Source organism: Myxocyprinus asiaticus, chromosome 39 (assembly GCF_019703515.2).
Source record: "Myxocyprinus asiaticus isolate MX2 ecotype Aquarium Trade chromosome 39, UBuf_Myxa_2, whole genome shotgun sequence".
In the NCBI taxonomy this organism is placed as follows: domain Eukaryota; kingdom Metazoa; phylum Chordata; class Actinopteri; order Cypriniformes; family Catostomidae; genus Myxocyprinus; species Myxocyprinus asiaticus.
This window is the reverse complement of record NC_059382.1, coordinates 1,825,001-1,837,653: the sequence shown is the minus strand read 5'-3', so window position 1 is coordinate 1,837,653 and position 12,653 is coordinate 1,825,001. Positions and strand designations below refer to the sequence as shown.

General features: G+C 38.1%; 1 protein-coding gene across 1 annotated transcript in view; it reads right to left on the bottom strand.

Moving 5' to 3' along the window:
• Window positions 1-63: 63 nt before the first annotated feature.
• Window positions 64-12,653, bottom strand: part of LOC127429924 (chloride channel protein 2-like) — an 86,815-nt gene continuing 74,225 nt past the window's right edge. The window contains exons 17-23 of the mRNA XM_051679288.1: window positions 11,747-11,937; window positions 11,507-11,618; window positions 11,252-11,319; window positions 5,925-5,963; window positions 5,671-5,775; window positions 4,144-4,230; window positions 64-4,015 (exon numbers count right to left, since the gene is read on the bottom strand). Of these exons, the coding sequence (XP_051535248.1) occupies window positions 3,809-4,015; window positions 4,144-4,230; window positions 5,671-5,775; window positions 5,925-5,963; window positions 11,252-11,319; window positions 11,507-11,618; window positions 11,747-11,937 (809 nt within the window). The 3' untranslated portion in view covers window positions 64-3,808. The remainder of the gene's footprint in view (window positions 4,016-4,143; window positions 4,231-5,670; window positions 5,776-5,924; window positions 5,964-11,251; window positions 11,320-11,506; window positions 11,619-11,746; window positions 11,938-12,653) is intronic.

The following is a 12,653-nucleotide window of genomic DNA, read 5'->3' as shown; positions in this document are numbered from 1 at the left end:
GGAAGAGAGGAAAAACATTCAAAGGAATGTGTCACAAGAAACATTATGACACTAGTCTGAATGTTTTCATGTTAAAATATCTTTATTTTTCCCTGATATATAAAACAAGCGTGCACTTGATTTTTCCTTCAGGAAATCCTGCATGATATTTTTGCTTTTGTCGTTGAAGCTCAATAAGTTTCTAACAGATTCATGAAATAACTGTTTAAGCTGATTCAAAAATAAACTCTGAACCCTTGTGCTAAGATTTACTTTAAACATGGGTAGACGATTAAATGTGAGTGTTTCTCAAAAGCATTAGTTGAACTAGCACTAACTGTTCCTTGTGGACATCTGAACCCTTGTTGGCGCTCAGAGTTTCTAGAGATCTCGAAACCATTCAGAAGCAACATCTCTACCCATTTAATTTAAAGTTCAGCTCTGTTTCTATGCAAAAATATGGTTATCTCACCACAAAGTCCAACATTTTAATTCTGGTTACAAACAAACAAAACAAAAAATGTTATTGCACAAACATTATCTTCCAATTACTGAAAATAATGATAATAATATCAAAAATAAAATCAATGTTGATCGACATGTAAGATTGTTAATAAATATGATTCTCAGAACGACACATTCTAATACATGACATGAAATGGACCACAAGGAAATAACTGATAAACAAAATAAAAACATTTGATAACACAATAGAAACGAGAGAGTCATTTTGTTCTTTTGGTCCATTCAGGATAAAAAACAAGATTGAAATAATGTGTAAAGGAGTGTCTGACAGTACTTGAGTCGACTACACATGTGCAAAGGCTTCCTGTAGCCCTCAAAGTAATTGCTGAGATGATAAAAGTATGTTTTCTTGAGATCAGTCCATACACACAAAAGTTCTCTGAGATGCAACGTCAATGTTTTGGGAGCAAAAACAATTGCAATTTCTTGAAAAGTGCGAGATTTTGTGTGAAATTGTGAAACTGCATTTTTGCAACCAGCAGGAGCATGAGTCAAAAGACAAACATTTCATTAAATGGAAGAACAAATCAAATAAATGGCAAAACTATTTAAGTTAATATGATATTTTAAATATATTATATCTGTAAAAGTAAATTGAAACTCTACATGAATCAACACAAAAAAAATAAGCGCCTCCATTTATGAACTGATTAAAGCTTATTGGTCAGTTAAGAATCAGAATTAATGAAGTGTCATGAAAATGTAATGGCAAATACAACTGTTAACAAACATTTACAATGTTACAACACTAAATAAAACGCTCAGATTTCACTTTTTGTTCTACTCGGCTATTTTTGTGTTTTTTTTTAAAGGGAATATATGTTCAAAGTTTGCAGGTAACTCTCACGAAACCTGTCAAGAACATCTACAGGACGTAATTCACTCATAAAAAAAAAATGAAAAAAAATAAAGAAAATTTTTTTTTATATTTCCGGGTTCAATACAAGTTGAGCTCAATCAACAGCATTTGTGGCATAATGTTGATTACCACAAAAAAACATATTTCTAAATCGCCTCTCGATAATGGAAAAAAGTTACAAAAAAGGCGAAAAGAAACATTATGCCACAAATGCCGTCGATTGAGCTCAACTTGTATTGAACCCGGAATATTCCTTTAAGCGTAACTCTCATTACTGTTATGTGAAATAACATTTTTATTTTAATTCTGAAGTATTTATATGTCATAGTAGTACTTTGGTACACGATTGTGCTGCCTTTAAATGATGCTGCATTTTAATTAAAAAATATGCTTAATTTTCTTTATGATTTTTTTTCCTATTGATTTTAGTTTGAAATATGACATGGACGTGTTCTTGACTGTTTTCATGAGATTCACCCTTGTAGTTGTCAAAGACGTGCTCGTACTACAAAACTAGTGATCTAAACTAGTACAACCTAAATCACGTGTGCACCTTCAGTTTTACTCCCAAGTCCTAAACCAGTCAAAGCACACATTACGTTCACTTGTTTCAATGGAGAAAAGGGGCAGTTTTGAGTTCCAAAAATATAAGAAAAGTGGTTATTGCAAAGCAAACATTTATACATTCACACACACATAAACAGCACCAATTTTGTTCATATTTAACCGTTTGTGTCTGAAGAAAAGGAATGCGTCATTTTGAAAGTTACGGTGTTGAATGCTGTGGTTTTGACGTATGCTGTGCAGCGACTGGCTTAATTTGTGTTTTAGTGCAAACATGCTCACCAATTAAGTGTGCCTAGTATTCCAAAAAGGACAATTTTTGCAGGTAAAAGTAGTTAGTGTGTAGGCAACAGAATTCTCAATAAGGAAACCAAGAAAAAGTGCCTTACATAAGAGCATAAACGCTGAAATCAGTTCAGTCTGACTGACGCTCCACTGTGTGGGCGATTCTGCTGGTGCTGTTCTGCGTTGTTTGACATTGACCAGATAATGCACAAGTGGTTTGGCTTGAAATGGCAACTATAATTGCTCTCCGGTCTAACAAACATATAAAAAATGTCTTGTTTAAATCTGTATAGATTATAAATTGATCCCACTCTGGATTTCCTCTCTTTCTTCCTTGTTCTCTCCATCACCTACAGCATTACGCCTACACTGGCTTTATATAGAGGGAAATTTTATGCCCACCTCTTCCTCGGAAAAAAGAGAGAGTGGTTTAAAAAAAGCATTTAATATTTTATCAGAACACTGCCACAATTATTTCCTTAATCAGTATTCTTGTCTTGTTTTCTACACTCAAAAGTATTTTAAAAGATTTACGCATTTCAATTTCATAACAAAATTCCATCAAATGTAATTTTGAATTGATTATTTGAATAAATTGAATAATTTTTAACAACATAAAATGACACTTAAAATATTTAAGATTTTATCGTGTTAAAGATTGCTCAATTCAATTTGATGGAATTTTGTTATGAAATTTAAATGCATAAAACTTAATAAAAAAAAATTAAAAATTGAGTTTATGGAGGTCCAAATTACTCAATTAAATTAAATAAATATTTAAATAAATCATTAAACAAATAATGAAATGATTAATTTAATGATTTTATTGTTTTTTTAAATTATTAAATCACTAAATAAATCAATTAATATCCCTTGTATTTCATTTTAGCACTAGTTTGAGTCCATTTTTATTTAAGTTTATTTTATAGGATGATATTTCATTTAAGCACAAACTTCGAGTCTTTTCATTTTCAGGGATTAAGTTATCGGCACATCACTCAGTGAAAGTGATTTAACAATTTCATTATGTATAAAAAATAAACGATTTGTTGAAATATGAGCAATTTGGCCCTCCATCGTTTTCCAGTAAAAAATATCTAAACATCATTAAAACAGGGTACATTTACTTAAAAAAAGATTTTTTTCCAAGACTTCAAGATAACAGGTCTTAATATTTTACACAGTTTTTCCTTTCGAGTAAATGTATCTTGTTTTAAAGATATTTTTAAAGGAAAACAAGACAAAAACACTGATTAAGAAACTGAATTTTTGCAGTGAAAAAAATGACTTGACGAGGCAATGCAAGGAAACACTAACAATTAAAATTCTCGTCCCTTTCTGAAACACATACAAAGACACACACACACACATACACACACACATGCACAAGTTGAAACGGGACAGGACAAAGTCTAAAGAGTCCCTGATTCTCCAAACGTGAAATAGAATTAGTGTAGAAAGTGAAGACGGGAAGCTCTGAGATCCAAGAATCCGGCCAATAAAAAGAGAGGCAGAGGATTTTTGGAGGTCTGCAGAATGTGTCTCAATAAAACGAATAAATAGTTTGTGTGCTCGGCCTCTCGTCCCTCTCTGACATCACTGGGACTTCTCGTCTGAATCGGAGGTGTTTGGTTGGTGTTCTCTGGGTAGCGTGAGGCTTGTGTGACGGTCCCACAGTTTGTGGAGTTCAGTGGCTTCACTTTCGCTGCTGGTTCCGCTCGTCCCGCTGTCACGGAAACTGGCCAGCGGCGGGCGCACTTTCACCCCCTTCACCGTCATAGAACCCTCGATAGCTTTACGCAACTACAAAATGGACAAGAGCAAATATACAGTCAGTTCCAAGCGATATGCGACACTCTGCATTTTCCATTGACAGAAAAACACAGAGAATATCTGTAGATCTCATCTGCCGTTTCAATGTGACCTCTCACCTCTCTCAGTGAAACAACCCCAATGAGTCGTCCGATACTGGTGACATAAGCGTGATCCAATCCCAAAAGAGAAAAGATGGTGTGAGTCTGAGAGAGAGAAAGAGAGAGTGAGAGAGAGAGAGAGAGAGAGAGAGAGAGAGGTGTTAAAAAAGGCTTAAAAAGTAATATGTAGATGAGGGGGCCGTTCACACGGTGCACCCTTCTTAGCATCCATCTGCACCGTTTTTCAGTTGTTTTTCTAAGCAAAAGTGCATGACAGACTTCTTTGACCACTGCGCAGAATCTTGCCATTTTTCAGACACCGTGTAAAGTTAACAAGAGCTTTAACTGTTAAAAACACGCCTCGGGACACCTGCGTTCTGCTCTTTTTTTGGCACTTTGTCTAGTTTTTTTAGCGCAAAGATGTGTTTGCTGTGAACAGCCCCTTGAGCAGCACGATTTGGTCAGGAAGTCTTATTGCGATCATTGTATATTGACAAATACTGTGATATAAATATTAAACACCACACCGACTAATGTAGTGTTTGTGATTCAATAAAAAGAACAGACTCATAAGAGTCATTCATTCAGGAATCAGACTACACTGATCGCACTGTATGTCTTGCGCTGTATATTCAGTAGGGGGCAGATTTGCTGCTGAATTGAGCTGCAGGAAACTCTGTCAGTGGCTTTTAGTATGCCGTTCCGTCCAAATCGGTCATGAAAATCATTCAGTTCTGGTATTTTTGAAAAGGTGGATCCGGTTGTGAATAAGAATGGGTTCTCAGTTCCAACCCCAAGTAGAGCACGCACTAGCACTCGCACTGTTGCGCACGCACTCGCACACACACGCTCGCACTAGCGCTCGCACTCACACATGCGCACACGCACAAGTGTACGCACTAGCGTACGCACTAGCGTACGCACTCGCACTAGCGTACGCACTAGCGTACGCACTCGAACTAGCGTACGCACTAGCGTACACACTCGTACTAGCGTACGCACTAGCGTACGCACTCGAACTAGCGTACGCACTAGCGTACGCACTCGAACTAGCGTACGCACTCGAACTAGCGTACGCACTCGAACTAGCGTACGCACTAGCGTACACACTCGAACTAGCGTACGCACTAGCGTACACACTCGAACTAGCGTACGCACTCGAACTAGCGTACGCACTAGCATACGCACTCGCACTAGCATACTAGCACTCGCACTGTTGCGCACGCACTCGCACACACACGCTCGCACTAGCGCTCGCACTCACACATGCGCACACGCACAAGCGTACGCACTAGCGTACGCACTCGAACTAGCGTACGCACTAGCGTACGCACTCGAACTAGCGTACGCACTAGCGTACGCACTCGAACTAGCGTACGCACTAGCGTACGCACTCGAACTAGCGTACGCACTAGCATACGCACTCGCACTAGCAACGTACTTGCGTGCGCACACTCGTACTAGCGCACTCGCATTCTCGCACACACACTAGCACTCGCACATGCACTAGCACTAGCACTCGCACACACGCATTCGCACACACACCTTGTGCAGTGAAGTGCGTTCCACCAGCTGAAAGGGGGCGGGGTCAATCTTGCAGTTGTTAAAGTTGACCTGCTCGTCAAGCTGTTGCTCCTCCCACTCCTCAATCTGCATTCAGAGCAAGAGAGACATGAGTGTGTGTGTGTATGTATGTATGTGTGGTCACTAATATAGGCAAACAGTGACTTGTAAGCTTGATAGCACTATTTGAAAGTCTTATAAATCAAGGTTTGCTTTAAATCTTATAATGTCCTCACCTCTCGAAGTGTCATATCGTCTTCTGCGTCTGGGTCATCCTGAAGAGAGTCAGACAGATAAAGGGTTAAGAGTCTCTCTCTCTCTCTCTGTCACTGATTAAGTGCTTTGCAGTGAAAATATATAAACATCGAGTCATGCCAGAATATGAGAGGCTCTCGCCAAAGAATTCTGCAGAGACTGCGAATAAACACTTTATTTTGTTTGTCCTTTTCAAATTTGAGTAATATATGAATGTGCTGACAGTTTGCAATGCGGATATGTTGGCTCACTGGGAACACACACACACACACACACACACACACACACACACAGAGCTGATCAATAGCTCTAAGCGCTGCCTTTGCAGTCGACAGATTTAAGTTCCTCTCTCTCTCTCTCAGATCCTAAATACAATCGATGACATCACCCTGCAGTTCAACTCTTCCCTACAGAATCATTGAAGCACAGCACAGAAAATACATACATTACACACACATACATTACGACTAACGAACCTTTGCAGCACACTCAACGCATTAATAAAACATCCATCCTTTAGCACTGGTTCTGTGCAAAAGTGTGCGAGTAATCTAATGAGCAGACAGCACCCTGCAGGTCGAGATTATTCTCTCGCTCTGATAAAACAGTAAAGCCATTTACCACACGAGTACATCAGAAAGAGACCGAGACAATGTAATGATGTGCGTCTGATCTGAACAAATCTACAGAGTGAGCTCCTGTTAGATGTATTTGACTATAGCACCCATGGAAACAGTCTGCATGAATTCAATTACGTATTTAAGAACACAACGTGACTAATAATCAATGATTTTATATTCCCTTGCATTTGCACAACCATAAAAACAGATGAAAAATTGAATGCAAAATTGAGATATGAAAGCGTGCAATCTATTTAAACAGAATTCTGTCATTTTTGGAGAGAAAAAAAAAATAGCAATACTAAAAAATAATAAAAACCATCTTTACAAAGATTTGATTGTTCTTGTATATGGTTGTACGTTACACTTTACATTTGTTATCGTTAGTTAACATGAACTAACAATGAACAGTAAATGTTCATCACTTATTAACAGTAGTTAATGTTAAATGTAACATATACTAATACATTTTATTTTTAATTATAAGTTATATGTGCTAACAATGTACTTTATGAACTAACAATGAACAATTTTTAAAAATGACTATTTAGAATGAACAATATATTATTACAGTATTTCTTAATCTTAGTTCATGAAATGTAATGCATTTAATAATATTAACAAATGTAACCTTATTATAAAGTCCTGCCGTTAATGCAATATTTCACAAATTAACAATGAACAACACTTTTACAACATTTATTACTCTCTATTAATGTTCCTAAAAAAAATTACATTAAAAGGTTGTATCCGTTAACATATATTATAACTGCATTACAAAGTAACATCAGCTAGCAATGAACAGTAGTATATTTATAAAGTGACATTAAAGGAATGTTCCGGGTTCAACACAAGTTGAGCTCAATCGACAGCATTTGCGTCATAACGTTGATTACCACAAATATTAATTTCGACTCGTTCCTCCTTTTCTTTAAAAAAGCACAAATGTGTGTTTCAGTGAGACACTTACAATGGAAGTCAATGGGGTCAATTTTTGGAGGGTTTAAACACAGAGATGTGAAGCTTTAAATTTTATAAAAGCACTTACAGGTGCATCTCAATAAATTAGAATGTCGTGGAAAAGTTCATTTATTTCAGTAATTCAACTCAAATTGTGAAACTCGTGTATTAAATAAATTCAATGCACACAGACTGAAGTAGTTTAAGTCTTTGGTTCTTTTAATTGTGATGATTTTGGCTCACATTTAACAAAAACCCACCAATTCACTATCTCAACAAATTAGAATATGGTGACATGCCAATCAGCTAATCAACTCAAAACACCTGCAAAGGTTTCCTGAGCCTTCAAAATGGTCTCTCAGTTTGGTTCACTAGGCTACACAATCATGGGGAAGACTGCTGATCTGACAGTTGTCCAGAAGACAATCATTGACACCCTTCACAAGGAGGGTAAGCCACAAACATTCATTGCCAAAGAAGCTGGCTGTTCACAGAGTGCTGTATCCAAGCATGTTAACAGAAAGTTGAGTGGAAGGAAAAAGTGTGGAAGAAAAAGATGCACAACCAACCGAGAGAACCGCAGCCTTATGAGGATTGTCAAGCAAAATCGATTCAAGAATTTGGGTGAACTTCACAAGGAATGGACTGAGGCTGGGGTCAAGGCATCAACCACACACAGACATGTCAAGGAATTTGGCTACAGTTGTCGTATTCCTCTTGTCAAGCCACTCCTGAACCACAGACAACGTCAGAGGTGTCTTACCTGGGCTAAGGAGAAGAAGAACTGGACTGTTGCCCAGTGGTCCAAAGTCCTCTTTTCAGATGAGAGCAAGTTTTGTATTTCATTTGGAAACCAAGGTCCTAGAGTCTGGAGGAAGGGTGGAGAAGCTCATAGCCCAAGTTGCTTGAAGTCCAGTGTTAAGTTTCCACAGTCTGTGATGATTTGGGGTGCAATGTCATCTGCTGGTGTTGGTCCATTGTGTTTTTTGAAAACCAAAGTCACTGCACCCGTTTACCAAGAAATTTTGGAGCACTTCATGCTTCCTTCTGCTGACCAGCTTTTTAAAGATGCTGATTTCATTTTCCAGCAGGATTTGGCACCTGCCCACACTGCCAAAAGCACCAAAAGTTGGTTAAATGACCATGGTGTTGGTGTGCTTGACTGGCCAGCAAACTCACCAGACCTGAACCCCATAGAGAATCTATGGGGTATTGTCAAGAGGAAAATGAGAAACAAGAGACCAAAAAATGCAGATGAGCTGAAGGCCACTGTCAAAGAAACCTGGGCTTCCATACCACCTCCGCAGTGCCACAAACTGATCACCTCCATGCCACGCCGAATTGAGGCAGTAATTAAAGCAAAAGGAGCCCCTACCAAGTATTGAGTACATATACAGTAAATGAACATACTTTCCAGAAGGCCAACAATTCACTAAAAATGTTTTTTTTATTGGTCTTATGATGTATTCTAATTTTTTGAGATAGTGAATTTGTGGGTTTTTGTTAAATGTGAGCCAAAATCATCACAGTTAAAAGAACCAAAGACTTAAACTACTTCAGTCTGTGTGCATTGAATTTATTTAATACACGAGTTTCACAATTTGAGTTGAATTACTGAAATAAATGAACTTTTCCACGACATTCTAATTTATTGAGATGCACCTGTACATTCATTCTTATGTTAAAAATCATGTATATATATATATATATATAATTATAAAAAAAAATGTAATCTCTCAGAGCGTGATATACATCATTGATCGATAATGCTGTCGAGTACACTGCAGTATTCTTGTTTTCCATTAAAAATATCTGTGAACCCTTAAAACAAGATATTTTGATGGAAACTATGGTTTCTGTGGTGAGTTTTTGTAACAGGTAGAAGTAACTAATGCATTCTTGTGTGTATGTGAGAGTATGTGAGAGAGTGTGTGTGTGTGTGTGTGTGTGTGTGTGTGTGTGTGTGTGTGTGAGAGAGAGAGTGTGTGTGTGTGTGTGTGTGTGAGAGTGTGTGTGTGTGTGAGAGTGTGTGTATGTGAGTGTGTGTGTGTGAGAGTGTGTGTATGTGAGTGTGTGTTTGAGTGTGTGTGTGAGTGTTTGAGTGTGTGTTTGAGTGTGTGTGTGTGTGAGAGTGTGTGTATGTGAGTGTGTGTGTGTGAGAGTGTGTGTATGTGAGTGTGTGTGTGAGAGAGTGTGTGTGTACGTGAGAGTGTGTGTACGTGAGAGTGTGTGTACGTGAGAGTGTGTGTGTATGTGAGTGTATGTTTGTGAGTGTGTGTGAGAGTGTGTGTGTATGTGAGTGTATGTTTGTGCGTGTGTGTGTTTGTGAGTGTGTGTGAGAGAGTGTGTGTGTGAGAGAGAGTGTGTGTGTGAGAGAGAGTGTGTGAGAGTGTGTGTGTATGTGAGAGTGTGTGAGAGTGTGTGTGTATGTGAGTGTGTGTTTGTGAGTGTGTGTGAGAGTGTGTGTGTATGTGAGTGTATGTTTGTGAGTGTGTGTGAGAGTGTGTGTGTATGTGAGTGTGTGTGAGAGTGTGTGTGTATGTGAGTGTGTGTGAGAGTGTGTGTGTATGTGAGTGTGTGTGTGAGAGAGTGTGTGTGTACGTGAGAGTGTGTGTACGTGAGAGTGTGTGTGTATGTGAGTGTATGTTTGTGAGTGTGTGTGAGAGTGTGTGTGTATGTGAGTGTGTGTGAGAGTGTGTGTGTATGTGAGTGTATGTGAGTGTATGTTTGTGAGTGTGTGTGAGAGTGTGTGTATGTGAGTGTGTGTATGAGTGTGTGTATGTGAGTGTGTGTGTGTATGGTAGTGTGTGTATGGGAGTGTGTGTGTGTGTGTGTGTGTGTGTGTGTGAGTGTGAAATTAGAATGTGCACTGTCAACAGCTAAAATACATTACATATTCAACAATCCAAAGAAATATGACATCAATCTAGTATAAAGACATAACTAAAAATAGGGCAAATATGTAAAGAATGTAATTAATAAACTATAATGACAGTGGATTTTAAGATGAAATATTGCTTCTAACTCTATCACATGGGGTGAGCAGGACAGGTGTTATGGGTTCTGTTGGCCCTGCCCACTTTTCCACACTGCTTGCACTGATTGGCCAGATCTGATGGCATGACTGATGATGGGACAGATAAGCATGCTTGGTTGTCTCTCTTGTCCCTGCTAGTACTACACTGCATTCCTGCTGACCTTTGAACCTTAACTCCAGTCTTTAGATCAATCAAAACACTCGTGGTGATTTACTTTGGACTAGCCAATCAGAAACATTCCTGATATCTCCAACAAAACTGTGCTGTTAAATGTTTATTGCACAATAACAACAAGCAAGTTAATTCCACTGAGTAAAAATTCTTTACAGTAAAATTGAAAGTTAATTGGCCTATACAGCGCTATTACAGGTCAAAGGTCAGATGCAGGCATGAGAGAGGAAGACGATTATGAGATGATGACGTGATGATTTGATGAGCCAATTTTTCTCACGGCTCTTACCACGACTGAAATCCTCACACGTTTCGGCGGTCTGAAGTCAGGAGCAACGATGTGCTCCACGATATTATTCTTCCGTTAGGAAAAAGGATGCAAGACATTTACATAACACAAAATATTTTACTATAACCCTAACATTATATAAACGTTAAACGTTAAAATCCAGCAGCAGGAGAATCTGCAGTAATGTGATTATTCAGAAGGATTGGAAAGATATTTATGGCGCAGCTCACCTCCATTGCGTCGGTCTGAGGGCGAGTGCAGAGTAAATTCTTGAAGCCGATTCCAGTATCATGAGGACCTGATAGAGACATCATGTAAGTATGTAGCAGGAAGGGTTGGGCTTGTATTAGAATTGGAAACTTTTTAATTCCTGAACTGGAAATTGAATATAATTGGCCACACTTGACGTTGAACCGAAATTCGAATTGTACTGACAGGAAGAGAAAATGACTGAATTGCAATGTCAATGGTGTGTGTGATTTTACTTGTAGGAATCTCTGTGTTTCTCTCTGCTACTGACGATCTCTTCAGAGCAGGTTTCAGAGGTTTAGGAGAGACAGGACGAGCGGGAGGGAACGACGACTCTTCTGTGAAGATCTACAACACACACACACACACACACACACACACACTCAATCACGTTCATGATGCTATCAAAACTGACTCAGGTATAAATAGTTCTGCTCATTATAATTATGTGAGTCAATAACCATTCACCCTCTGACCTGGAAGCGAACCTCGTGGTTGACCTTGTGACCCTCTTCCTCACTGCTGGGCGTGCTGACTACAGACACACGTTTTTTCTCTGCCTCCGTACACTCTCGCAGGTATTCCAGTCGCCGCTGGCGACCAAGATGCTGCGTTAGGAGTGCCTGTAACTGAGTGCGCTCAATAGAACCCAACAAGATCATCGACTCTGAGAGAGAGAGAGAGAGAGAGAGAGAGAGAGAGAGAGAGAGAGAGAGAGAGAGAGAGAGAGAGAGAAAATTGAACATTGTACAGAAATTAGTGTGTATAATGTGTGTGTCAGGTTTTGCCTACATTGTGCATTGTGTGACCAAACATCCTCACAAGGAGAGTAAAGCCTTGTCGGGAGCAGCTGACAGTTTATATAATATAATATAATATAATAATTGTATACTAAATATTGTATGATCTTAAGATTTTAGAAAGGTGTATTAATTATAACGTTTATTAAAAAGTAAACATTTTTATAATAATAATAATAATAATAATAATAATAATATTACAATATAATATTATTAATATATTATAACAGAAAACAATGTTGTGATTGTCAAAATATTTTACATATAATTTTGCATAAGAAAATAAAAAAAGTTACTCAGAGGTCCATCGAGGACAAATGTGTCCACGTCAAAAAACTGCCATAATAATATTATATTTTAATATTATTTTCCACTTTCAATTAGTTAATTTTTTTTAAACAACATCAGTCCTGATCATAACTACCAAATATTCATTCATTTTCAGGATTTTAACCCTTTAAATGCCAGTTTGTTTACATAATTCCACTGTTGTTTTTTAACACACACACACACACACACACACACACACACACACACACACACCACCACACTCTGACATTCATACCAACACACACACAATATT